General features: G+C 43.4%; 1 protein-coding gene across 4 annotated transcripts in view; it reads left to right on the top strand.

The window, feature by feature from the left end:
* TNNT3 (troponin T3, fast skeletal type) overlaps positions 1-26,670 on the top strand; it is a 49,901-nt gene that overhangs the window by 18,668 nt on the left and 4,563 nt on the right. For all 4 annotated transcript variants that reach the window (XM_088458131.1, XM_088458132.1, XM_088458130.1 and 1 more), the window contains 7 exons: positions 14,564-14,582; positions 17,911-17,956; positions 20,234-20,350; positions 21,868-21,945; positions 22,467-22,580; positions 23,873-23,982; positions 24,272-24,362. In XM_088458131.1, coding sequence (XP_088314257.1) covers positions 14,564-14,582; positions 17,911-17,956; positions 20,234-20,350; positions 21,868-21,945; positions 22,467-22,580; positions 23,873-23,982; positions 24,272-24,362 — 575 coding nt within the window. The remainder of the gene's footprint in view (positions 1-14,563; positions 14,583-17,910; positions 17,957-20,233; positions 20,351-21,867; positions 21,946-22,466; positions 22,581-23,872; positions 23,983-24,271; positions 24,363-26,670) is intronic.

Below are 26,670 nucleotides of genomic sequence, written 5' to 3'. Positions count from 1 at the left end.
CTTTCCCATCTACCTGCAGCATCACGTTCCTGTCTGCCTACAGCATCACTTTCCCATCTACCTACAGCATCACTTTTCTGTCTGCCTACAGCTTCACTTTCCCATCTGCCTGCAGCATCACTTTTCTGTCTGCCTAGAGCAGGGATGGGGAACCTCAGGCCCAGGGGCCATATAAGGCCCCAGAATCGTTTGGTGTGGCCCTCTGAGCTTTTCTCTGTTAGCCTCATCTGGCTAGAAGGGTGCCTAGAATGGCACCCTGCAGCCAGAATCTATGCAGTAGTGCCACTTGGGCGTCCTTAGGAAGCTTCAGATGGTCACACCACTGCCCTTACAGCTCCTTGGAGCATCCCCAGGATGCTCCGGGCATTGCTATATTCACCGGCATTTGTGGCTCCACCCCATGTGACATCACATGGAGGGGGCATGGCCTATACCGGGCCCACGAATGATGATATATATATCAAAATGGCCCTCAGCGGACAAAAGGTTTCCCATACATGGCCTAGAGCATCACTTTCCTATCTACCTGCAGCATCACTTTTCTGTCTGCCTGCAGCTTCACTATCCCATATACCAGCAGTATCACTTTCTGTCTGCCTAGAGCTTCACTTTCCTGTCTGCCTGCAGCATCACTTTACTATCTGCCTACAGCTTTCCTTTCCCATCTACCTACAGCATCAATTTACTGTCTGCCTACAGCTTCACTTTCCCATCTACCTACAGCAACAATTTACTGTCTGCCTACAGCTTCACTTTCCCATCTATCCACAGCATGATTTTACTGTCTACCTACAGCATAACATTTCTGTCTGCCTAGAGCTTCCCTTTCCCATCTACCTGCATCATCACTTTTCTGTCTGCCTAGAGCTTCCCTTTCCCATCTACCTGCAGCTTCACTTTTCTGTCTGCCTACAGCTTCACTTTCCCATCTACTTGCAGCATCACATTTCTGTCTGCATAGAGCTTCCCTTTCCCATCTACCTGCATCATCACTTTTCTGTCTGCCTAGAGCTTCCCTTTCCCATCTACCTGCATCATCACTTTTCTGTCTGCCCAGAGCTTCCCTTTCCCATCTACCTGCAGCTTCACTTTTCTGTCTACTTGCAGCATCACTTTTACAACCTGCCTACAGCTTCCCTTTCCCATCTACCTGAAGCATAACGTTCCTGTCTGCCTACAGCTTCCCTTTCCCATCTACCTGCAGCATCACTTTTCTGTCTACCTAGAGCTTAATTTTCCCATCTACCTGCAGCATCACTTTTCTGCCTGCCTACAGCTTAACTTTCCCATCTACCTGCAGCATCACTTTTCTATCTGCCTACAGCTTCACTTTCCCATCTATCTGCAGCATCACTTTTCTCCCTGCTTACAGCTTCAGTTTCCCATATACCTGCAGCATCACTTTTCTGCCTGCCTAGAGCTTCCCCTCCCACCTACCTGCAGTATCACTTTTCTGCCTGCCTAGAGCTTCACTTTCCCATCTAACTGCAGCATCACTTTTCTGTTTGCCTAGAGTTTCACTTTCTCATCTACCTGCAGCATCACCTTTCTCTCTGCCTACAGCTTCCCTTTCCCATCTACCTGCAGAATCACTTTTCTGTCTGCCTACAGCTTCATTTTCCCATCTCCCTGCAGCATCACTTTTCTGCCTGCGTACAGCTTCACTTTCTCATCTACCTGCAGTATCACTTTTCTGCCTGCCAACAGCCTCACTTTCCCATCTATCTGCAGCATCACTTTTCTGCGTGCCTACAGCTTCACTTTCTCATCTACCTGCAGCATCACTTTCCTGTCTGCCTACAGCTTCCCTTTCCCATCTACCTACAGCATCACTTTTCTGTCTGCCTACAGCTTCACTTTCCCATCTACCGACATCACTTTTCTGTCTGCCTACAGCTTCCCTTTCCCATCTACTGTACCTACAGTATCACTTTTCTGTCTGCCTACAGCTTCACTTTCCCATCTACCTACAGCATCATTTTCCTGTCTGCCTAAAGCTTCACTTTCCCATATACCTACAGCATCACTTTCCTGTCTGCCTACAGCTTCCCTTTCCCATCTACTGTACCTACAGCATCACTTTACTGTCTGCCTACAGCTTCCCTTTCCCATCTGCCTGCAGAATCACTTTACTGTCTGCCTACAGCTTTCCCATATACCTACAGCATCACTTTACTGTCTGCCTACAGCTTTCCTTTCCCATCTACCTACAGCATCACTTTACTGTCTGCCTACAGCTTCACATTACCATCTAACTATAGCATCACTTTACTGTCTGCCTACAGCTTCACTTTTCCATCTACCTACAGCATCACTTTACTGTCTGCCTACAGCTTCACATTACCATCTAACTATAGCATCACTTTACTGTCTGCCTACAGCTTCACTTTTCCATCTACCTACAGCATCAATTTACTGTCTGCCTACAGCTTCATATTCCCATCTGTCCACAGCATAACTTTTCTGTCTGCCTAGAGCTTCCCTTTCCCATTTACCTGCAGCATCACTATTCTGTCTGCCTAGAGCTTCACTTTCCTATCTACCTGCAGCATCACTTTTCTGCCTGCCTACAGCTTCACTTTCTCATCTACCTGCAGCATCACTTTTCTGTCTGCCTACAGCATCACTTTCACATCTACCTGAAGCATCACTCTCCTGTCTGCCTACAGCTTCATTTTCTCATCTACCTAAAGCATCACTTTCCTTCTGCCTAGAGTTTCACTTTCCCATCTACTTAAAGCATCAGTTTTAAGTCTGCCTACAGCTTCACTTTCCCATCTACCTACAGCATCACTTTCCTGTCTGCCTACAGCTTCACTTTCCCATCTACCTACAGCATCACTCTTCTGTCTGCCAAGAGCTTTCCTTTCCCATCTACCTACAGCATCACTTTTCTGTCTGCCTACAGCTTCCCTTTCCCATCTACCTGCAGCTTCACTTTTCTGTCTGCCTAGAACTTCCCTTTCCCATCTACCTACCGCATCACTTTTCTGTCTGCCTAGAGCTTCCCTTTCCCATCTACCTACAGCATCACTTTACTGTCTGCCTAAAGCTTCACTTTCCCATCTACCTACAGCATCACTTTTCTGTCTGCCTACAGCTTCCCTTTCCCATCTACTGTACCTACAGCATCACTTTACTGTCTACCTAGAGCTTCCCTTTCCCATCTACCTACAGCATCACTTTACTGTCTGCCTAAAGCTTCACTTTCCCATCTGTCTATAGCTTCACTTTCCCATCTACCTATGGCATCACTTTTTTCCTTGCCTACAGCTTTACCTTCCTACATACCTACAGCATCACTTTTCTGTCTGACTAGAGCTTCACTTTCCCATCTAGCTGCAGCATCACTTTTCCATCTGTCTACAGCTTCGCTTTCCCATATACCTGCAGCATCACTGTTCTGTCTGCCTACAGCTTCCCTTTCCCATCTACCTGCAGCATCACTGTTCTGTCTGCCTACAGCTTCCCTTTCCTGTCTACCTGCAGCATCACTTTTCTGTCTGCCTACAGCTTCCCTTTCCCAGCTACATACAACATCACTTTTCTGTCTGCCTACAGCTTCCCTTTCCCATCTACTTGCAGCATCACTTTTCAGTCTGCCTAGAGCTTCACCTTCCCATCTACCTGCAGCATCATTTTTCTGTCTGCCTAGAGTTTCACTTTGCAATCTTCCTAAAACATCAGATTTCTGTCTGCCTACAGCTTTACTTTCCAATCTACCTGCAGCATCACTTTCCCATCTGTCTACAGTTTCACTTTCCCATATACCAACAGCAACACTGTTCTGTCTGCAAACAGCTTCACTTTCCCATCTACCTACAGCATCACTCTTCTATCTGCCTAGAGCTTCCCTTTCCCATCTACCTGCAGCATCACTTTTCTGTCTGCCTAGAGCTTCCCTTTCCCATCTATCTACAGCATCACTTTACTGTCTGCGTAAAGCTTCACTTTCCCATCTACCTACAGAATCACTCTTCTGTCTGCCTACAGCTTCCCTTTCCCATCCACTGTACCTACAGCATCACTTTACTGTCTACCTAGAGCGTCCCTTTCCCATCTACCTACAGCATCACTTTACTGTCTGCCTAAAGCTTCACTTTCCCATCTACCTACAGCATCACTTTTCTCTCTGTCTACAGCTTCACTTTCCCATCTTCCTACGGCATCACTTTTTTGTCTGCCTACAGCTTTACTTTCCTATATACCTACAGCATCACTTTTCTGTCTGCCTAGAGCTTCACTTTCCCATCTAGCTGCAGCATCACTTTTCCATCTGTCTACGGCTTCGCTTTCCCATATACCTGCAGCATCAGTGTTCTGTCTGTCTGTCTACAGCTTCCTTTTCCCATCTTCCTGCAGCATCACTTTTCTGTCTGCCTATAGCTTCCCTTTCCCATTTAACTGCAGCATCACTGTTCTGTCTGCCTACAGCTTCCCTTTCACAGCAATATACAACTTCACTTTACTGTCTGCCTAAAGCTTCACTTTCCCATCTACCTACAGCATCACTTTTCTGTCTGCCTACAGCTTCCCTTTACCATCTACCTGCAGCAGCACTTTTCAGTCTGCCTAGAGCTTCACTTTCCCATATACCTGCAGCATCATTTTTCTGTCTGCCTAGAGATTCACTTGCCCATCTACCTGCAGCATGACTTTTCTGTCTGCCCAGAGCTTCACTTTCCCATCTAGCTGCAGCATCACTTTTCCATCTGTCTACTGATTCACTTTACCATATACCTGCAGCATCACTGTTCTGCCTGCCTGCAGCTTCCCTTTCCTATCTACCTGCAGTATCACTGTTCTGTCTCCCTACAGCTTCGCTTTCACATCTACCTGCAGCTTCACTTTTCTGTCTGTCTACAGCTTCCCTTTCCCATCTACCTACAGCATCACTTTTCTGTCTGCCTAGAGCTTCACTTTGCCATCTACATAAAGCATCAGTTTTCTGTCTGCCTACATCTTCATTTTCCCATCTACCTGCAGCATCACTTTCCCATCTGTCTACAGCTTCACTTTCCCATATACCAACAGCATCACTGTTCTGTCTGCCTACAGCTTCACTTTCCCATCTATCTGCAGCATCACTTTCCCATCTACCTGCAGCATCACTTTCCCATCTGTCTACAGCTTCACTTTCCCATATACCAACAGCATCACTGTTCTGTCTGCCTACAGTTTCACTTTCCCATCTACCTGCAGCATCTCTGTTCTGTCTGCTTAGAGCTTCCCTTTCCCATCTACCTACAGCATCACTTTACCATCTGCGTAAAGCTTCACTTTCCCATCTACCTACAGCATCACTCTTCTGTCTGCCTACAGCTTCCCTTTCCCATCTACTGTACCTACAGCATCACTTTACTGTCTACCTAGAGCATCCCTTTCCCATCAACCTACAGCATCACTTTTCTGTCTGTCTACAGCTTAACTTTCTCATCTACCTACGGCATCACTTTTTTGTCTACCTACAGCTTTACTTTCCTATATACCTACAGCATCACTTTTCTGTCTGCCTAGAGCTTCACTCTCCCATCTAGCTGCAGCATCACTTTTCCATCTGTCTACAGCTTCGCTTTCCCATATACCTGCAGCATCACTGTTCTGTCTGCCTACAGCTTCCTTTTCCCATCTACCTGCAGCATCACTGTTCTGTCTGCCTACAGCTTCACTTTCCCATCTACCTACAGCATCACTTTTCTGTCTGCCTACAGCTTCCCTTTCCCATCTACCTGCAGCATCACTTTTCAGTCTGCCTAGAGCTTCACTTTCCCATCTACCTGCAGTATCACTTTTCTGTCTGCCCAGAGCTTCGCTTTCACATATACCTGCAGCATCACTGTTCTGTCTGCCTACAGCTTCCCTTTCCCATCTACCTGCAGTATCACTGTTCTGTCTGTCTATAGCTTCCATTTCACATCTACCTGCAGCATCACTTTTCTGTCTGCCTAGAGCTTCACTTTGCCATCTACCTAAAGCATCACTTTTCTGTCTGCCTACAGCTTCACTTTCCTATCTACCTACAGCATCACTTTCCTGTCTGCCTACAGCTTCACTTTCCCATCTACCTACAGCATCACTTTACTGTCTACCTAAAGCTTCACTTTGCTTCTACCTAAAGCATCAGTTTTCTGTCTGCCTACATCTTCACTTTCCCATCTACCTGCAGCATCACTTTCCCATCTGTCTACAGCTTCACTTTCCCATATACCAACAGCATCACCGTTCTGTCTGCCTACAGATTCACTTTCCCATCTACCTGCAGCATCACTTTCACATCTGTCTACAGCTTCACTTTCCCATATACCAACAGCATCACTGTTCTGTAGGCCTACAGCTTCACTTTCCCATCTACCTGCAGCATCACTTTCCCATCTATCTATAGCTTCACTTTCCCATATACAAACAGCATCACTATTCTGTCTGCCTACAGCTTCACTTTCCCATCTACCTGCAGCATCACTGTTCTGTCTGCCTAGAGCTTCCCTTTCCCATCTACCTGCATCATCACTTTTCTGTCTGCCTAGATCTTCCCTTTCCCATCTACCTACAGCATCACTTTACTGTCTGTCTAGAGCTTCCCTTTCCCATCTACCTACAGCATCACTTTACTGTCTGCCTAAAGCTTCACTTTCCCATCTACCTTCAGCATCACTTTTATGTCTGCCTACAGCTTCCCTTTCCCATCTACATACAGCATTTACTGTCTGGGTAATGCTTCACTTTCCCATCTACCTACAGTATCACTTTTCTGTCTGTCTACAGCTTCACTTTCCCATCTAGCAGCAGCATCACTTTTCCATCTGTCTACAGCTTTGCTTTCCTATATACCTGCAGCATCACTGTTCTGTCTGCCTACAGCTTCCCTTTCCCATCTACCTACAGCATCACTTTACTGTCTACCTAGCGCTTCCCTTTCCCATCTACCTACAGCATTTACTGTCTGCCTAAAGCTTCACTTTCCCATCTGCCTACAGCATCACTTTTCTGTCTGTCTACAGCTTCACTTTCCCATCTACCTACGGCATCACTTTTTTGTCTGCCTACAGCTTTACTTTTCTATATACCTACAGCATCACTTTTCTGTCTGCCTAGAGCTTCACTTTCCCATCTAGCTGCAGCATCACTTTTCCATCTGTGAACAGTTTCACTTTCCCATATACCTGCAGCATCACTGTTCTGTCTGCATACAGCTTCCCTTTCCCATATACCTGCAGCATCACTGTTCTGTCTGCCTACAGCTTCCCTTTCCCATCTATCTGCAGCATCACTTTTCTATCTGCCTGCAGCTTCCCTTTTCCATCTACCTGCAGCATCACTGTTCTGTCTGCCTACAGCTTCCCTTTCCCAGCTACATACAACATCACTTTCATGTCTGCCTAGAGTTTTACTTTCCCATCTACCTACAACATCACTTTTTTGTCTGCCTACAGTTTCTCTTTCCCATCTATCCGCAGCATCACTTTTCAGTCTGCCTAGAGCTTCACTTTCCCATCTACCTGCAGCATCACTTTTCTGTCTGCCTAGAGCTTCACTTTGCCATCTACCTAAAGCATCACTTTTCTGTCTGCCTACAGCTTCACTTTCCTATCGACCTACAGCATCACTTTCCTGTCTGCCTACAGCTTCACTTTCCCATATACCTACAGCATCACTTTACTGTCTACCTTCAGCATCACTTTACTGTCAAAGCTTCACTTTGCCATCTACCTAAAGCATCCGTTTTCTGTCTGCCTACATCTTCACTTTCCAATCTACCTGCAGCATCACTTTCCCATAAGTCTACAGCTTCACTTTCCCATATACCAACAGCATCACTATTCTGTCTGCATACAGCTTCAGTTTCCCTTCTACCTGCAGCATCACTGTTCTGTCTGCCTAGAGCTTCCCTTTCCCATCTACCTGCAGCTTCACTTTTCTGTCTGCCTACAGCTTCCCTTTCCCTTCTACCAACAGCATCACTTTTCTGTCTGCCTAGAGCTTCCCTTTACCATCTACCTGCATCATCACTTTTCTGTCTGCCTAGAGCTTCCCTTTCCCATCTACCTACAGCATCACTTTACTGTCTGCCTAGAGCTTCCCTTTCCCATCTACCTACTGCATCTCTTTTATGTCTGCCTACAGCTTCCCTTTCCCATCTACATACAGCATTTACTGTCTGCCTAAAGCTTCACTTTCCCATCTACCTACAGCATCACTTTTCTGTCTGTCTACAGCTTCACTTTGCCATCTACCTACGGCATCACTTTTTTGTCTGCCTACAGCTTTACTTTTCTATATACCTACAGCATCACTTTTCTGTCTGCCTAGAGCTTCACTTTCCCATCTAGCTGCAGCATCACTTTTCCATCTGTGAACAGCTTCGCTTTCCCATATACCTGCAGCATCACTGTTCTGTCTGCCTACAGCTTCCCTTTCCCATCTATCTGCAGCATCACTTTTCTGTCTGCCTACAGCTTCCCTTTCCCATCTATCTGCAGCATCACTTTTCTGTCTGCCTGCAGCTTCCCTTTTCCATCTACCTTCAGCATCACTGTTCTGTCTGCCTACAGCTTCCCTTTCCCAGCTACATACTACATCACTTTCATGTCTGCCTAGAGTTTTACTCTCCCATCTACCTACAACATCACTTTTCTGTCTGCCTACAGCTTCTCTTTCCCATCTACCAGCAGCATCACTTTTCAGTCTGCCTAGAGCTTCACTTTCCCATCTTCCTGCAGCATCACTTTTCTGTCTGCCTAGAGTTTCACTTTGCCATCTACCTAAAGCATCACTTTTTTGTCTGCCTACAGCTTTACTTTTCTATATACCTACAGCATCACTTTTCTGTCTGCCTAGAGCTTCACTTTCCCATCTAGCTGCAGCATCACTTTTCCATCTGTCTACAGCTTCGCTTTCCCATATACCTGCAGCATCACTGTTCTGTCTGCCTACAGCTTCCCTTTCCCATCTACCTACAGCATCACTTTACTGTCTACCTAGAGCTTCCCTTTCCCATCTACCTACAGCATTTACTGTCTGCCTAAAGCTTCACTTTCCCATCTACCTACAGCATCACTTTTCTGTCTGTCTACAGCTTCACTTTCCCATCTACCTATGGCATCACTTTTTTGTCTGCCTTCAGCTTTACTCTTCTATATACCTACAGCATCACTTTTCTGTCTGCCTAGAGCTTCACTTTCCAATCTAGCTGCAGCATCACTTTTCCATCTTTGTACAGCTTTGCTTTTCCATATACCTGCAGCATCACTGTTCTGTCTGCCTATGGCTTCCCTTTCCCATATACCTGCAGCATCACTGTTCTTTCTGCCTACAGCTTCCCTTTCCCATCTATCTGCAGCATCACTTTTCTGTCTGGCTGCAGCTTCCCTTTTCCATCTACCTGCAGCATCACTGTTCTGTCTGCCTACTGCTTCCCTTTCCCAGCTACATACAACATCACTTTCATGTCTGCCTAGAGTTTTACTTTCCCATCTACCCACAACATCACTTTTCTGTCTGCCTACAGCTTCTCTTTCCCATCTACCTGCAGCATCACTTTTCAGTCTGCCTAGAGATTCACTTTCCCATCTACCTGCAGCATCACGTTTCTGTCTGCCTAGAGCTTCACTTTCCCATCTAGCTGCAGCATCTCTTTTCCATCTGTCTACTCCTTCGCTTTCCCATATACCTGCAGCATCACTGTTCTGTCTGCCTACAGCTTCCCTTTCCCATCTACCTGCAGCATCACTGTTCTCTCTGCCTACAGCTTCCCTTTCACATCTACCTGCAGCTTCACTTTTCTGTCTGCCTACAGCTTCCCTTTCCCAGCTACTTGCAACATCACTTTTCTATGTGCCTACAACTCCACTTTCCCATCTATAGAATGCATCACTCTCCATCTACATACATCTTCACCTTTTTACTTTTCTTTATGCCTACAACTTCTTTTTCTTATTAATCCATAGCTTAACATTTCCATTTCCCTAGAGGTTTACTTTTCCAACTACCTACAATCCCTCTTTTCCTGTCCTTCTGAACTAATTAGAGTACTATCTATCTATTCAGAACCTACTTTCCCTTTCATCTGTCTGTAGCTTCTCTTGACAACTTTTATTGCCCACCACTGATCTAGAACTTACTTCAACTGTCATCTTTACTACCTCATTGTTATAACTATTCTAATTAGAACTGACACTATTTGCCTATAGCTTGATGGGTACATCTAATTAGGCGCAGGGTTTACCACTTAGGGAAAAGCTACGGGTTTGATACTGTGTAGAGCTATTCAATTATTCAGCATGCGGTAAACTCTCGGATTACATGTGTTAATGCACAGATTCCATGTGAAATGCTGGAATCTATAGATTTCCCCTCACGTGAAGCCCCAAAGTCCATCTAATTTATATAGAACTAACATCCATTAATAACTGCACTGTCGCTGTATCTCAAACTTGCTAATAGTCCTTATTTGCAACAGAGTTCTGTGTTAAAGCATCCAAAAGGGATGTGGTCTCACCCCAAAAGTATGTGGCTTGGGAGTTTCTGGGCATGAGTTGGGGGTAAAGCAAAAAAGAAAAAAAAAGAGAGTAACTTTGCTCCTTGGTAAAACCATGCTGCACTGCAGGTGGGGCAGATTTAAAATGTACAGAGAGATTTAGATTTGGGTCCAAACTCAAATCTAAATTGCTGTGTAAAAATAAACCTGCCCAGTATTTGTGGGTTATATGCAAAAGCAGCCAGTAATTACCCTGCATACCAAAAAAAAAAAAAATATATATATATATATATATATATATATATATATATATATATTTGCACCCCCTACATTGCTACACGGTTTGTTTTAGATACAAAGTTACTTGTTTTTTTATTTTGCTCCCGACTCGTAATCAGCCCCAGATTGTGCAGATTCTGTATATGCAGATTCTGTCTGTCCTATTCTTTTTTCGATTTACGTACATCATCATATGCTCATAGCTTCACTGTCCATCACATTTTTCTATAAATTACTTCCTTCTCACCTGTCTATAGTTTCACTGTCCATTTTCTCTATCAATGACCTCTCTACAGTACTACTATTGTCAATCTCATCTTTTTAGAACTTGATTGCACTATCTTCATATAACTTGTGTTCACTTAATCTAAAGATTTAGCATGCCCTTTCCTCTCTATTACTACTGTCAATCTAATATTTTAAGAACTTATAATCTTATCAGCAGTACTACTGTCCATCTCATCTTACTAGAAGTTATTTATAATCTTGTCAGCAGTACTATTGTCCATCTCATCTTACTAGAAGTTACTTATAATCTTATCAGCAGTATTACTGTCCATCTCATCTCACTAGAAGTTACTTATAATCTTATCAGCAATACTACTGTCCTTTTCATCTCACTAGAAGTTACTTATAATCTTAGCAGTACTACTGTCCATCTCATCTTACTAGAAGTTACTTATAATCTTGTCAGCAGTACTACTGTCCATCTCATCTTACTAGAAGTTACTTATAATATTGTCAGCAGTACTACTGTCCATCTCATCTCACTAGAAGTTACTTATAATCTTATCAGCAGTACTACTGTCCATCTCATCTCACTAGAAGTTACTTATAATCTTATCAGCAATACTACTGTCCTTCTCATCTCACTAGAAGTTACTTATAATCTTATCAGCAGTACTACTGTCCATCTCATTTTACTAGAAGGTACTTATCATCTTATCAGCAGTACTACTGTCCATCTCTTCTATATAGAAGTGATTTATAATCTTACCAGCAGTACTACCGTCCATCTCATCTTACTAGAAGTAACTTGAGTCTGAGTCTGTGTAATTCTATATAGAACTTACTGTTCTTTCCACTGTTCATCAGTTTACTCCTAGCATTATCTGCCCATGTTCATCTAACTAACTTATATCTAAACTATTCCTCAATTCAACTGAGAACTTCATTCCTCTCTTATCTGCCTGTATTTTCTTTGTCATTATCATATATTTACAAAATACTTTCCCTCGTCTCTCCAGTACTTTCTCTCTCTTCTGCCTGTATCTCTTCTTTCCCGATAATGTGCATAGAACTTACTTCCTTATTTATTTGCTTATATAGCTTCATTGTCCAATACATGTATCTAGAACATACCCTCTCACCTGCACACATCTCATCTCTCCCCATAATGTGTATATAACCTACTTATCTGTCTATGGGGCCTATTTATCAATTAATATTTGCAGAATATCCCCCGAAAATACCCATTTTCAGGGGTACCTGCAAATATTAAGTATCCCCCGCATATATATGCAGAGGACCGCAGCTGATATCGGCTGGGGTCCCCCATTTTTCACTTCCAAATAAATTCTGAATATAAGAAATTATAATTATTGGGTCCTAGACCCAATAATTAATAAATATGCCCCTAAGTGCTTCTACCGCTTTATTGTCCAACACATCCATATCGAACTTACCCACTTACCTGCCTATATCTCCTCTGTCCCAGAAATGTCTATAGAACATACTTCCCTGCCCATATGCTTATATAGTTTCATTGTCCAACTCATTGATCTAGAAATTAGATGCTCACCTGTCTATGGGCCTGATACAGAGGTGGGCGCTGATGCGTTCTCTCTTATGTCTGTTGCCGGAGTCGTGGCTGCGATAATCTACAAATGCTACTTTCTGCTATCCCCTGGCGCGTTAGCCTGTGCCTGAATGAGCAAGCACTGAAACGCCAACTTTCAGTGTCTCTGCACATAGTAAGATGGACGGATATTGCACACACACCAGCATCGGCACACTAACACATGCACCATCGTCACTTGCACCAATCCTATGGCAGGTATAGTTTCTCCATGTGAACATGGCCTCTGCGGCTGTGCGTCTGATTACGCAGCCACTTTCACTGACACTCCCATATCACATGCTCGCAACACCCCCATAACACACCCATCAGACAGGCTTTTTTTGTTCACTTCAGACCACCTCCCAAGAACGCCCATCACTCTGCCGCTTGGTTTGTGATACCATCTGAGCCAATTGCAATAGCGCCTTTGTGTATACACTCAGGGTAGCACATGTGCCGCCTGAGTTTTCAGAATTTTTTTGCACATGCGCAGTAGCAAATAATCGCACAGCTAGGTGAACATCTGCATTGCATGCGGATCGCGTGCATCTCTCAATCAGGCACTTTATCTCTTGTCCCAAAATTGTGTATAGAACCTACTTCCCTGTTAATGTGCTTATTTAGTCTCAGCAGCCTACATCTCCTCTGCCCTAATAAGTATTTGTATAAATCTTACTTCCCAATTTATTCTATAAATGATGTCATCAGGCTGATGTGTCGAATACACATCTGGCTTAACATGTACAACGTTGGTCAGCGTTAAGATATAACTGTTATCACACTGACCATGCCCTGCTCAGTACCCGGACACACACGTGTGGTGCACATTAGTTGGCACGTGCACTGATCTGGTGCAGCAGGGATACAGTTATCACCTATCTATAAACTTCATCCATGTACAGTCTCTTTGTCCAGATCTCCTACCTAAAGCTTCACTGACCAGATAAACTACCTAGAACATTCATGAATGTCAACCGATGCTTTATCTCTCCTTGTCTCCACAATGTCTGTGTCTACCCCACTTTCTCCTCACCTTTACAATTTGCACTTTATCTCCCTCTGTCACATTCCATTTTGTCCCTAGATCAAGGAATGACCTGTTTTTCTGTATTAACGAATCATTTGATTGTCTGTGGGTTGATTTTTCCCTCTAACGTTTTGCACTCTGATCTGGTGGTTTAAGATATTGTCTGTCTGAAGTGAGAGCTCCTGAGAGCATTTCCTGGAATCGATTATTGATACAATAATCCAGACATCAATAATTGGAAACAAAATTATTTCTTTTGATCTAGATTCTTGTGTATATATCCTATAGCACGGATATATACTGTATATATGGGTTTGGTATGAAATGCCGACAGTCGGGATCCCGGCGGTCAGAATCCCGACACCAGGATCCCGACAGGGTTAACATACCGACACTTGTTGGTCTGTATGCTAACCCTTCCCCTCTCCCTACCCTAACCCTCCCTCTTTGGTGCCTAATCCTAACCTCCCCCCTAGTGCCTAATCCTAACTTCCCCCTCCCCGCACCCTAAACCTAACCCTCCCCCCTTAGTACCTAACCCTTGCCCCAACCATGCTATTTACCTTCGGCATCCCAAAAATATAATGTAAGAGTTGGCAATCCAGGCCGCCGGGATGCCGAATGCATCCCGTATATATATCTACTGTATCAAAGGAAAATATTTACAACACAAGTGTAAAAACTACCACATATTTATAATAGAAAAAAAAACAGCTGTTGCACTGAGATACAGTACTTCTCAAAGTCAGCCTGAATTATATGGGGTTCATGTATATGTGTGGTCTATAGTGTTATCTCCAGTTTAATTTCTACTTCTGTTATGCATTTCCTTCCCTACTTACCTCTCTCAATCAAATTTCCAAATTTTATAAAAGTTACAAAAAATTCTGTTAAATTCACAATTCTCTTTTCTCTTTTCTTCCTTTTCAATTTATAAATAAAGAGGAGAAGCCAAAACCCAAGTAAGTGAAAACACTTATGCTTACTCAGTGACACCCGAAGCTTGCACTCTCCCCCCTACACATGTCTAATGTGTCTAATGTCGCACACAGGCCATGATTAACCTGTGGCTAACACTTTACTGTTCCCTATGTCTTATGAAACTGCACAGTGATGGCTGTCTGTTATGTCACATTCTGCAGTGCCTTCACTTCAGTGTATTACAGTGTGTGGTATAGATAGGAAGCTGGGATCTCAAATTGAATGAGACATTAGGGCAAAAGTATAACACCTGACATCTATAGTTTAAATCTCCTACATTCTGTTTACATTGGGTCATCACACTGCTCCTGTAGTCTCTACCTACATTCACAACGCACTGCTCCTGTTGTCACTGCCTACATTCACAATGCACTGCTCCTGTAGTCACTGCCTACATTCACAACGCACTGCTCTTGTAGTCACTGCCTACATTCACAACGCACTGCTCCTGTAGTCACTGCCTACATTCACAATGCACTGCTCCTGTAGTCTCTACCTACATTCACAACGCACTGCTCCTGTAGTCACTGCCTACATTCACAACGCACTGCTCCTGTAGTCACTGCCTACATTCACAACGCACTGCTCCTGTAGTCACTGCCTACATTCACAACGCACTGCTCCTGTAGTCACTGCCTACATTCACAATGCACTGCTCCTGAAGTCACTGCCTACATTCACAACGCACTGCTCCTGTAGTCACTGCCTACATTCACAACGCACTGCTTCTGTAGTCACTGCCTACATTCACAACGCTCTGCTCCTGTAGTCTCTACCTACATTCATAACACACTGCTCCTGTAGTCTCTACCTACATTCATAACACACTGCTCCTGTAGTCTCTACCTACATTCATAACACATTGCTCCTGTAGTTACTACCTACATTCACAATACACTGATTCTGTGCTTACTACCTCCATCTACATCACACTGCTCCTGTAGTTACTACCTACATTCACAACGCACTGCTCCTGAAGTCACTGCCTACATTCACAACGCACTGCTCCTGTAGTCACTACCTACATTCATAACACATTGCTCCTGTAGTTACTACATACATTCACAACACACTGCTCCTGTAGTTTATTATTTATATCAGCAGGGCTCTGAGGGGGTTACCGCTGCTGCTGGTCTGGCCATGTCTGGCCACGTTCTGGCGTCTGTGCAATGAATATGTCAGACGCCGGGACAAGCGCATGCGCATAACACTGGCTTCTGGGGATTGCATTGGTTGCAGCCCCAAGAAGCTCTGTAGGGCTGCCCGAAAGGCAGAGCAGCAGCTTCCATTGGAAGCAGTTCCCTGCTAATCACAGCCCGGACTAGCAGTCCCAGGAGGAGGAGATACATCCCCCTGGGGCTGTCTGTCCTATACGTGACTGGCAAGTAGCACTTCCAATGGGAAGCCACCTCCAGTCACACTGAAGCCAGTGCAACTGGCTAAACAAAGCAGCAGATTTTACTGGGAGGGGCAGCAGCCCTTAGATAAAATCTGCCACTGGTCACTACCTACATTCACAACACCCTGCTCCTGTAGTCACTACATGCATGCACAACACCCTGCTCCTGTAGTCACTACATGCATGCACAACACCCTGCTCCTGTAGTCACTACATGCATGCACAACACCCTGCTCCTGTAGTCACTACATGCATGCACAACACCCTGCTCCTGTAGTCACTACATGCATGCACAACACCCTGCTCCTGTAGTCACTACATGCATGCACAACACCCTGCTCCTGTAGTCACTACATGCATGCACAACGCCCTGCTCCTGTAGTCACTACATGCATGCACAACGCCCTGCTCCTGTAGTCACTACATGCATGCACAACGCCCTGCTCCTGTAGTCACTACATGCATTCACAACGCCCTGCTCCTGTAGTCACTACATGCATTCACAACGCACTGCTTCTGTAGTCACTACATGCATTCACAACGCACTGCTTCTGTAGTCACTACATGCATTCACAACGCCCTGCACCTGTTGTCACTACATGCATTCACAACGCCCTGCTCCTGTATTCACTACATGCATTCACAACGCCCTGCTCCTGTAGTCACTACATGCATGCACAACACCCTGCCCCTGCAGTCACTACATACATTCACAACACCCTGCATCTGTAGTCACTACATGCATTCACACCCTGCTCCTGTAGTCACTACATGCATTCACACCCTGCTCCTGTAGTCACTACATGCATGCACAACACCCTGCTCCTGTAGTGACTACATGCATGCACAACACCCTGCTCCTGTAGTCACTACATGCATGCACAACACCCTGCTCCTGTAGTCACTACATGCATGCACAACACCCTGCTCCTGTAGTCACTACATGCATGCACAACACCCTGCTCCTGTAGTGACTACATGCATGCACAACACCCTGCTCCTGTAGTCACTACATGCATTCACAACTCCTGCTCCTGTAGCCACTACATGCATTCACAACGCCCTGCTCCTGTAGTCACTACATGCATTCACAACGCACTGCTCCTGTAGTCACTACATGCATTCACAACGCCCTGCTCCTGTAGTCACTACATGCATTCACAACGCCCTGCTTCTGTAGTCACTACATGCATTCACAACGCCCTGCACCTGTTGTCACTACATGCATTCACAACGCCCTGCTCCTGTAGTCACTACATGCATTCACAACGCCCTGCTCCTGTAGTCACTACATGCATTCACAACATCCTGCTCCTGTAGTCACTGCATACATTCACATCGCCCTGCTCCTGTAGTCACTGCATGCATTCACAACGCCCTGCTCCTGTAGTCACTGCATGCATTCACACCGCACTGCTCCTGTAGTCACTACTTGCATTCACAAGGCCCTGCTCCTGTAGTCACTACATGCATTCACAAAGCCCTGCTCCTGTAGTCACTACATGCATTCACAACGCCCTGCACCTGTTGTCACTACATGCATTCACAACGCCCTGCTCCTGTAGTCACTACATGCATTCACAACGCCCTGCTTCTGTAGTCACTACATGCATTCACAACGCCCTGCTCCTGTAGTCACTACATGCATTCACAACATCCTGCTCCTGTAGTCACTACATGCATGCACAACGCCTTGCTCCTGTAGTCACTACATGCATTCACAATGCCCTGCTCCTGTAGTCACTGCCTACATTCACAACGCCTTGCTCCTGTAGTCACTACATACATTCACAACACCCTGCTCCTGTAGTCACTACATGCATTCCCAACGCCCTGCTCCTGTAGTCACTACATGCATTCACAAGGGACGCTAGGATGAATCTTCAGTAATTATTATGTTTATGTTCCAGACTTACTGCACCTAAAATCCCAGAAGGAGATAAAGTTGACTTTGATGTAAGTACACTAACTGCTATAAGAAGCTTATACCTGATTACAGTGCTCAAACATCCCACCTGAAGGACACTTACATAAAATACACCCTACACAGTTGTCCTGGATCCATGTCCTGCCTTGTCCTGCATGAATAGTAAGCTTTGACCACCCAACTACTTACCATAATGAGAGGGAAGAATGATGTGGATTCATAACAAGACTGATCAATATGTGTAGATTATGCTATACATGAACCGGCTTGTACTGGCCCACTGTGGTACATGCAAAATCCCCAGTGGGTCCTGCTGCCTGAAGGCCCCATCCCTTCCTCTAATGTCAGGTTCCAGACTGTTCATTCAAATTGATACATTGTTACTCTATTAGAGGGTCAGTTGCATGGTCTCTAATGGCTGGCCAAGCCTCTGTGGGTACTGGCCACACCCCCTATTGTAGCTGACCAAACCGCTTAAGCATGGGATCTAACTACTGCATTCCCTCAATGGGGTCTTCATGCCTCAGTCTGATACTGTACATGAGTCCAGCATACTGTAAATAGGCGTGAATGGTGTTAAAAGTAAACTAAAGCTGAGTACACACTGGGCGATATATCGGCCATTCAATTGAACAGCCGATATATCGCGAGTGCATTGGTAGGTGTGTACCCCTAATATGTCTGTGAACTACGTCTTTCACAGACATATCACGTCGGCTGTGCAGCAAAGCAGATGGCCGATATATCCGCAGATCTGGCGCATCTGGCTGTGTGTAAGGGCGGTCCGCCGAACATCTGTACACTTGCTGCAGAGACTGACGTCACAGCTGGGCGGGCAAATTCAAATGCGACATCAGGACGAGATACGGAGTGTGTATACTTGCCTGAATCTGCCACTCGGTCAAGTTGACCCAGTGTGTACACAGCTTTACTCTAGTCTTAAAACAGCATTATATATTCATAATATTGCATTGTGTTTTATTTAAAGACTAAAAATCTTTATTTACTGCGCATAGTGGTATAAAGTAATCCCATCCAATACTTAAAGTATATCCGTGTTTGCTTTCTATTTAGACACAGGAGGCTTGTGTATAATTACACAAAAATAGGTTTAATCACATAGACATCTAAACAATATAAACATATAAATAAAATCACAATCAGTATAGCAGCATACTTCCTAGGAAACAATGTTAATCCTAGTGTAATGAAATTGCCATATAAAATTAGGATTGAATATGGAGCATTACATACAGAGCTGTTCAAACACCTTTTCTGTGTGGAAATAGACAATGTTCACAGCTCATTTGGTGCTTAATTGCTACAAGTGAATCTTTAAAACGTATAGTTGAAAGCAAGTAACAAATTTGTTGCAATTTCAATATTCTCACAGAGCAAGCCTGAAAAAATGCACTCCATAGCTGTTAGTGATGAACTTGTGTCCCAGTAATAATCACACTGATCCTGCAGCTTGTGTCTTATTTAGTAGTAATGAAAAATATTAAAGAAAAATGTTTTACATATGTAAAAAAGTTGTATGTAAGGTGCAGTTTTAGTAATATTAGCTCACTTTTAAAACAGATTTTTGCCTGTTGCTTTCCTGTGTTGCTTTAAGCATTAATTTAGTTTAAGTTTTCACATCTGTCATTTAATTTATTGTTTTATACAGACGCAACAACTCATAGTTAAACAGACTTGCTGTCTTATACCCCTTTTCCACCTAAATTCCGGGTCTGACCCGGAGTTGGAACAAAGTTCCTATCCGGATCAGACCCGGAATTTTGCCGGCGCCGACTCGGGATATTCCCAAGTCAGCGCCGCTCACACCGCAGTCGGGTCTGCATAGACCCGGCTTTTGCGGAGTGAAAGTGGTCGCTTGGAGATGACGTCATCTCCAAGCGCCACTGAAGCCGGACCAATCGGCCGGCTAGCAGCGCACTCCAGGTCATCGTGACCCGGAGTGCGCTGTTCTCACAGCAGGGTTTCACGGGCTACGCCCGTGTTAAACCCTGCTAGTTACCTGGGTTGGATTGCCGAGTCACTCGACCCGGCGATCCAACTCTCTCCCCTTTGACACCAGGGAGCTGCCCGGGTTAACCCTTCAAAAACCCGGGTTTTAGCTCCGGTGTAAAAGGGGTATGAGTATACTCTATTTTTTTACGGTATTTGTGTGGAGTACACTTTCTATGGCTTCTAACTAAACGTTATATTATTGCTGCTCTGTTCCTAGCCATTATAATCTCATTGTATAACAATAAGATACATAGCTGGTCTTTTCATACACATTATTTATGCTTCGTCTTCAGGATATTCAGAAGAAAAGACAGAACAAGGACTTAATTGAGTTGCAGTCTCTGATCGATCATCACTTTGAAGGCCGCAAGAAAGAGGAAGAAGAGATCATTGCATTGAAAGAAAGAATTGTAAGATGTAATCTTTGTTCTTTGTTTGACCTTTAGTTGTAAATAAAACAAATTAGTAACCAGTCAACTTTAGCAAATTGCTAGGCAAAGGAAAGGAACCAAAGCAAAGACACAGACAGAAGACTAGAAGTTGCCTATTTGCGCTATGTGCTTATATATGTCTGGAGTGCGTGTATATGTTCATAAGAGGTATTAATTCAAAGAGAAAGCCCAAAATAAAATCCAAAATTTTATCTATGTTCTGTAATTCTGTAGGAAAGTTTTAATATTTGTTTGATACACTTCAGTTATATTACAATGTTTATCAGTACCTAGATATCCCCACTAGGTGGCAGAGCTGTCATATTGTATGTAATGCTGAAATAACTTAATGATTGCTTTTTTGCAATAATTTCCCCATGACCACCATTTTATCCAGTTAAAATAGCAAATTACAGATTTATGGTATATTGTATTTTGGTTTAAGATTACTGTATTATCTTTATATTACCTGCAATTTTTGTTACTGGCAGCACAAACTCACTTGGAAAATGAGATTAGCATCAATTTATTACCAGTTATTTATAAAGCGCACACATATTCCGACGCGCTGTACAGAGAATATCTTACCATTCACATCTGTCCCTGCCCCAGTGGAGCTTACAATCAATATTCCCTACCACATGCTCACACACATACTATGGTCAATTTTATGGGGAGCCAATTAGCCTACCAGTATATTTTTGGAGAGTGGGAGGAAACCGGAATACCCGGAGGAAATCCACACAAGTACAGGGAGAATATACAAACTCCACACAGTTAGGGCTGTAGTGGGAACCGAACCCATGACCTCAGTGCTGTGAGGCAGTAACGCTAACCATTACACTCTCTGTGCTGCAATGATCCCTTTTACCCAACATAAATGCTCTGTACCAGTTAAGAAGCTGGCTTTATATCTTCGTGATTTGCAGAATATGGCTGCCTGTGCCGCTTAATATTCTATGTCAGGGGTAGGGAACTGTTGGCTTTAGTGTCACAAGTTGGCACTCAAAGATGCTTAGAGTGGTATCCGAGGGCCAGTCGCTCTCCTAATAGGTGTGCTGCTCCATCAACTTTTCTGGAGTCCTAGACTCTCTCCAAACTGAAGAACCTGCAGACCCAACAATGCCTGGGCCTCTGGCGAGTGAAACCTGCCACACTTAGTCCTGCATGTCTTCATCTGCATACTAAAATAAATAAATTACCAACCTATCCTGAACAATCTAACTTCAAAAAATTAAGGACTGGGAAGTCACTAACATGTTTAGTGCCCATCTATTGCTTTGTAAATGTTTGTATATGTATAATAGTGGTGGCTCTCCGGACATTTGGTTTGTAATGTTGAATGTCTGGCACCCAAAGAAGTTACCTACCCTTGTTCTATAGTAAGGTGTTTCTGAGACGATTAGTATAATGTACTTCTTAGCACTGTTTCACCTAAATAAGTGGTTGGTCCACTCCATTCTTTTCTCATCGCTCTATTTTACTGTAATCCTCAGGAAAAACGTAGAGCTGAGAGATCCGAGCAACAGAGGATCAGAGCAGAGAAAGATAAGGAGCGTCAGACCAGACTTGCTGTGAGTTCTGCCAGAGATGCGTTATCACTACATGATTCCCCGTCTATAGTAATGTCCATGTACTGCTCTATATTGTACAGTCATCTCCTGCAAAGCATGCACATACAGCACTAATCATCCCATTATTTATTATTACCAGTTATTTATGTAGCGCACATATATTCCGCAGCGCTTTACAGAGAATATCTTACCAGGCACATCTGTCCCTGCCCCAGTGGAGCTTACACTCTATATTACCTACCACATGCTCACAAACATACTCACTATGGTTAATTTTGTGGGGAGTATATTTTTGGAGTGTGGGAGGAAACCGGAGTACCCGGAAGAAACCCACGCAGGCACAGGGAGAATATACAAACTCCACACAGTTAGGGCCGTAGTGGGAAACGAACCCATGACCTCAGTGCTGTGAGGCAGTAACGCTAACCATTACACCGTCTGTGCTGCCCATCCCATCAACAGAACATACGATAATACCTCTACTGTGCACCACACATCCTCATAGTCCTTTCTCTGTACAGGAGGAGAAGGTAAGGAGAGAGGAGCAGGATCTCATGAGACGTGCTGAAGATGACATGAAGAAGAAGAAGGCTTTGTCCTCCATGGGGGCCACATACAGCAGCTACCTGGCCAAGGTAAGACAAAGGTCACTGTGTAATACCATGATATGGACCACTTTCTCTATTTCTGTCTATGCAACTCAGAAATGATAAGTTAGATTATTACAGAATGGGTACACTAAAGATGCCCCTTTCTATTAAATAGTGACAAATACCTTTCACAAATATACAGTAAAGAATTTTGTTAGCTTATTAGAATTGAACATATTTGGGATAAAGCTTTCCTCGTTTTTCCTGTGCACACCACACTTTGGTTTGGTTGGCCATCATTGCAGTTCATGTGGTCAACTAAATTATTACTAAATAGGATTTCATTAGACATAATCGAACATCTAGTTGGCCAATCGTCTTTGGTGAGTTTGGGGTTATCAGCCCAGCCAGGAATGATGTGTTTTGCGAGTCAAACTTTGGTTCTAATATATCTGTAGATAAATAGTCACAATTAAGCCCACTTACCAGAGCCAGAGCGTGGGCAGCATAAGACCATTTAAGGGGTTGGGTATGATATCCCGACACTTGGGATGCCAGCTGTCAGTGGCATCACGATGCTTACAATCCCGGCAGGGGTAAGTAGTGTTCCCCTGTCCTATTTACCCCCTAACCCTCCTTTCCTGCACCCTGATACTAACCCTCCCCACCCCGCACCCTAACCCTCCTGGGGAGTGCCTAAACCTAACCCTCTCCCCTTAGTGCCTAACCCTAACCTTCCCCCTCCCGCAGCCTAACCCTTACTCCTCCTGGGACTCCTAAACCTAACCCTCCCCCGGCCCCACTAGACCTACAATCAGGATGTCGGCTGTCGGGATTCCAGCGTCGGCATCTCCAGCCATGTCAGAAATACGTCGCTGGTCTTCCCATGCTGATCGGGTTTCTGGCGCCGGTATCCCGGCAGTTGGCAACCTGGGTGTCAGTATATTTACCGCATGGCAAATACCTCATCTTTTGCATATGGGATGGTTTTGCATAGCTATTTTCCTATGCACACAATGTCTTTTCATATTGGATAAAAATGGCATCATAGAGTTAGCTGCCGTTTTAGTGCTAGAAGTATCACCCTTTCATGACTTCAGTTTGTAACACTTTATGGTTCCTTAAATCCAGAGGCAGTTTACGAGAGGAGAGAGCCCATGTGCAGGCTCCATGCGGGCCCCCTCCTGTCTGGCAGCACAGTAGACTCTGGCTTTGTGCAAGAGTCTACTGCACATGCGCAGGTCTCCAGTAAATTCAGTAAATGCAGTACACGGTCATCCATGCATTTAAGAAATAAGTTCTGTCCTTTTTACTGTTGAGCGTCTCCATTTCCATAGGCCGACCAGAAGAGAGGCAAGAAGCAGACAGCCCGGGAGCAGAAGAAGAAGATTCTGGCAGATCGTCGCAAGCCCCTGAATGTAGACCACATGAATGAGGATAAACTCAGGTAAACATAGGGTTTTACACATAGGTGTTTACAGACTCCTTACAGCATCTTGTTAAGACTGGGTTCTTAAAAAAAAAAAACCACATTTTAAAAGTACATTATCTACAAAATTATGCATTTATTTTTCCTTTTTGTGAAAATAATGTCCGTAAATGGTGGGGGGGGGGGGGGGGGGGGTCCACAGCAGATATGTCCATAAAGTTTTATTTTAACCAAGAGTATTTTTCAACACATGAGACTGTGTACGGCATTGCAGAACATCTCATTCTCACCTATTGTTCTGTAATAGGGACAAGGCTAAGGAGATGTGGGACTGGCTGTACCAACTGGAGTCTGAGAAGTTTGAGATGGGAGAGAAGCTAAAGAAACAGAAATACGAGGTGAGCGCACTGTACACTATTATATTGCACATTACATATCATTAAAGCAGAAAATGTATTAACTCACCTTTTTTATAGTAAGAACCATACATTTATATAATATTGGTTGTAGCACTTAAAGTGGAATAGTCACTGACAGACAGTGGAGGCAGCCATTTTGTGGGCTGGACAAGTATTCATGAGAAACCATAGTGTACCAATACTCCAGGGACCAGTATCTCATGAACATTAGTCAGGTCTCATGAATATTAGTCAGGCTATGCCTTCTAGTAATATAATAGTCATCCTGGGCTACTGGTTAAGCCCACAAAATAAAGGCCTTCAGTGTATGAAGGTGATAGGTCCACTTTAAGCTAACAATGATCAACTCAATTAATCAGTTTCAGATTTTGTTACAGTATGTAAGTATCGATTTTATAGATTTGCCAGGTCGTCTGTGGTCATATCGGAGGTACAAATCATTCTGCTGGTACTGTCTTCAATATAAGGAGAAAATTAATGAAAAATGCTTTATTATTTCAAACATTTAATAAAAAAACAATCAACATTTTTTGTACTATTTTATTATTATTTTTTCTTCACATGTGCACATATTCTTAGAAACTAGCCTGACGGAGCGGTAATTTAAGCCTTATTGTTCCCATATAGTATTGTCAGGCACCTGAGTATCACTTAGCTGCCACAGAGATATATTAATAATAAACTGCGATGATAAGTATCCATTGCTGCTAAAAGTGGTGATAGACAACCAGGTATAGGTCCATAGATTGATAAATAAGTCCATAAGTAAGGTAAGAGCGGATTAGTTCTGTGACCCTATAAAGAGTTTTTCTACAGGACACCACATTAGTTTACTTCAAATATACATAGTATCTAAAGTAGGGAGAGTGTTAAACTGTATGTTAACACTAATTAGATTTTAGTGAAAAATACTTGTTTTGCAAAGACACATGTATTAAAGTGATACCAATAAAACATATTGGGAGGGCTGAATCAAGCAGCGCATTTTGCATGCCATGCATCTCGGTGTTAATAATGCCGGTATGCATGAAGAATATCACAAAGGACAGCTTTCCTGATAAGAGCCGTCCTTTGCGAGAGAGCGACTTCCGGGTTTATGACCCAGTAGTCCCTCAGCTCATGCGCAGAACACGGTGTGCTGCGAAGGATCCAATTGGATTCCTCTCACAGCGCTTTGCAGAAAGAAGCTCATAAGCTGCTTATGGGTAACGCCATCCAAAGATAATGGGATGGCATCCAAAGATGGCATTACCCATTGGGTCCAAGCTGCAGAAAGCTTTGCTCTCCGAAGCTTGGGGCATATCACAAATACAGTCAAACCCCCCAAAACTGCAAAACTCAGCAGAGAAGTGGTCGCTCAGCCCCAAATTCCTGGGCATGAGATTACAATGCGTGCATCAGTAATAGTTATTCTCAACTGAATGAAGCAAAGTTAATTATAATTAATAATGACCATTCTCAGCTTATTCATCAGTGACCATAAGTGAGATAACATCACATATTATCCAGTTAGTGCTCTCTATGTATTGATCTGTATTTGGCAGCTTATTAGTTTTATATATAATTTAATCACAAGTATACAGAGACCATGTTCAATGATTTGACGTTTCCAGTTCTTAACTGAAGTTTGCTTTATTCTGAATGTTTGTATATGGCATATGTGGACTTTTACTGAATATTCAATATACATCAGTGTGTTTATGAAAAACGCCACCATGTGTATTGTACATAGGCTATGCTTTCAGCATTCTGCACCATATATTTATATTTTGTACTTGTAGTTTATGCATTGATCATAGGTTGTAAAGTCAGGTTCACTATCAGGAATGGAAATGCTATTGATAAAATATTTAGGATTTTAATATTTAAAATATTTTAATATATATAATTATAAATATGGTAATTTATTAAAATCACAGTTGGAAAAAAAAACAGACCTATAAACCAGACTTTTTTATAATTATTACTGTATAAAATGAATACACCGTAAGATCATTTTAATTTCTTTTTCAATTCGTGATGTGAAATAAGTCTTCGGTTTTGCTCCAGTAAACCAACCATTGTTTTCTTCAGTTCCGTAGTAATTCTATTAGCATGAGTATGGAAACATTGATGTACATTTTATGATTCCTACAGAGTATATACTACACTAAAAGTATTAACTAACCCAACAACTCTTTTTTTTCTATTTTAGAACTACTTAAATAATAGATCAGTAAAATAACTATACTGGATTTCAAAAATTTTTATAAAATGGTTAGTAAACAACTATTAATAACTGATTTAC

This window comes from Taudactylus pleione, unplaced genomic scaffold, assembly GCF_031769625.1.
Source record: "Taudactylus pleione unplaced genomic scaffold, aTauple2 ptg000810l, whole genome shotgun sequence".
NCBI lineage: Eukaryota > Metazoa > Chordata > Amphibia > Anura > Myobatrachidae > Taudactylus > Taudactylus pleione.
This window is presented reverse-complemented; position numbering and strand designations above follow the sequence as displayed.